This window comes from Penaeus monodon, chromosome 19 (genome assembly GCF_015228065.2).
Source record: "Penaeus monodon isolate SGIC_2016 chromosome 19, NSTDA_Pmon_1, whole genome shotgun sequence".
Lineage (NCBI taxonomy): Eukaryota > Metazoa > Arthropoda > Malacostraca > Decapoda > Penaeidae > Penaeus > Penaeus monodon.
In genome coordinates, this window is record NC_051404.1 from 23120116 (window position 1) to 23121044 (window position 929).

A 929-nucleotide genomic window follows, 5' to 3' on the forward strand; every position below is an offset into this window, starting at 1 on the left:
TTTGTGATTTTCTTCAAGTAATGTCTGACTTCAAATGTTGCCTTCACATCAGAAAAGACTATATATATGAATTGGTTTATTTGAAATAATTGCAAATCTTAGTTCTCCCTCAACATGCTGCAGATTAGTTCTTATATAACTGTCACCTTTGGGAATTCCAAAATGAATGGTGTGTGTACACATTACCAATTATCTTTCACATTGAAGCACAGTGGGTTAATTGTATCATATTAGAGAAACATGAAAACAATACACACTGAGAATTGTAAATTTTCAAATTACAGCTTCAACACTACTGTATGAAGGCGTGCATAGGGGATAAATTTACAAAATAAAATTGTTTGAAATACATTTAAAAGACACACACCACCTCATTGTATATATTTTTTTGTAATATCCCAAAGTTTGATCTATGTTTTCAAAAAAAATCTTCCTATTTGTGATCTTGAAATAATAATAGGTGCAAGGACCGTGCATTATAAAAGAAAGATAAATATATTGACTAGATCAAAATTAAGTCTGAGGTCACCCATCTACCCTAAGCTCAAAACCAAAACAAACTCCCAGTTCAAAATTCCCCCAACAATTAATAAACACGCGAAATATATATTCTCACTTCGTCGCTTTTTATAACTTCCTTAAACTCCCTCTTGATTCTCTGTATGGCGATATTTGCCATGATTTCCCGTCAGGAGGAGGAGCTTCTTTGCAGTGTTTACTCTCAGCTGTTTTCTCTCTGACTGTTTTCCTGGGCGACCAGCTGAGAGCGAGGGTGTGCATCTTTACAATATGCGTTGGGATGTACACTTTTTGGAAAGAATTATTTCTCCACCTTTTGTATATACTGTTTGAGCTATATTTTACAACATTTAATGAAAGTTACATATATTTCACTTGATATGGGATAGCCTACCCGTGCTATACCCTTT

At 34.0% G+C, this 929-nt stretch overlaps 1 protein-coding gene across 1 annotated transcript in view; it reads right to left on the reverse strand.

Annotated features, from left to right (window-relative positions):
* LOC119585135 (ubiquitin-conjugating enzyme E2 K-like) overlaps positions 1 to 751 on the reverse strand; it is a 15575-nt gene extending 14824 nt beyond the window's left edge. The window contains exon 1 of the mRNA XM_037933766.1: positions 617 to 751. Within this exon, the coding sequence (XP_037789694.1) occupies positions 617 to 679 (63 nt within the window). The 5' untranslated portion in view covers positions 680 to 751. The remainder of the gene's footprint in view (positions 1 to 616) is intronic.
* Between the last annotated feature and the right edge of the window lie 178 nt (positions 752 to 929).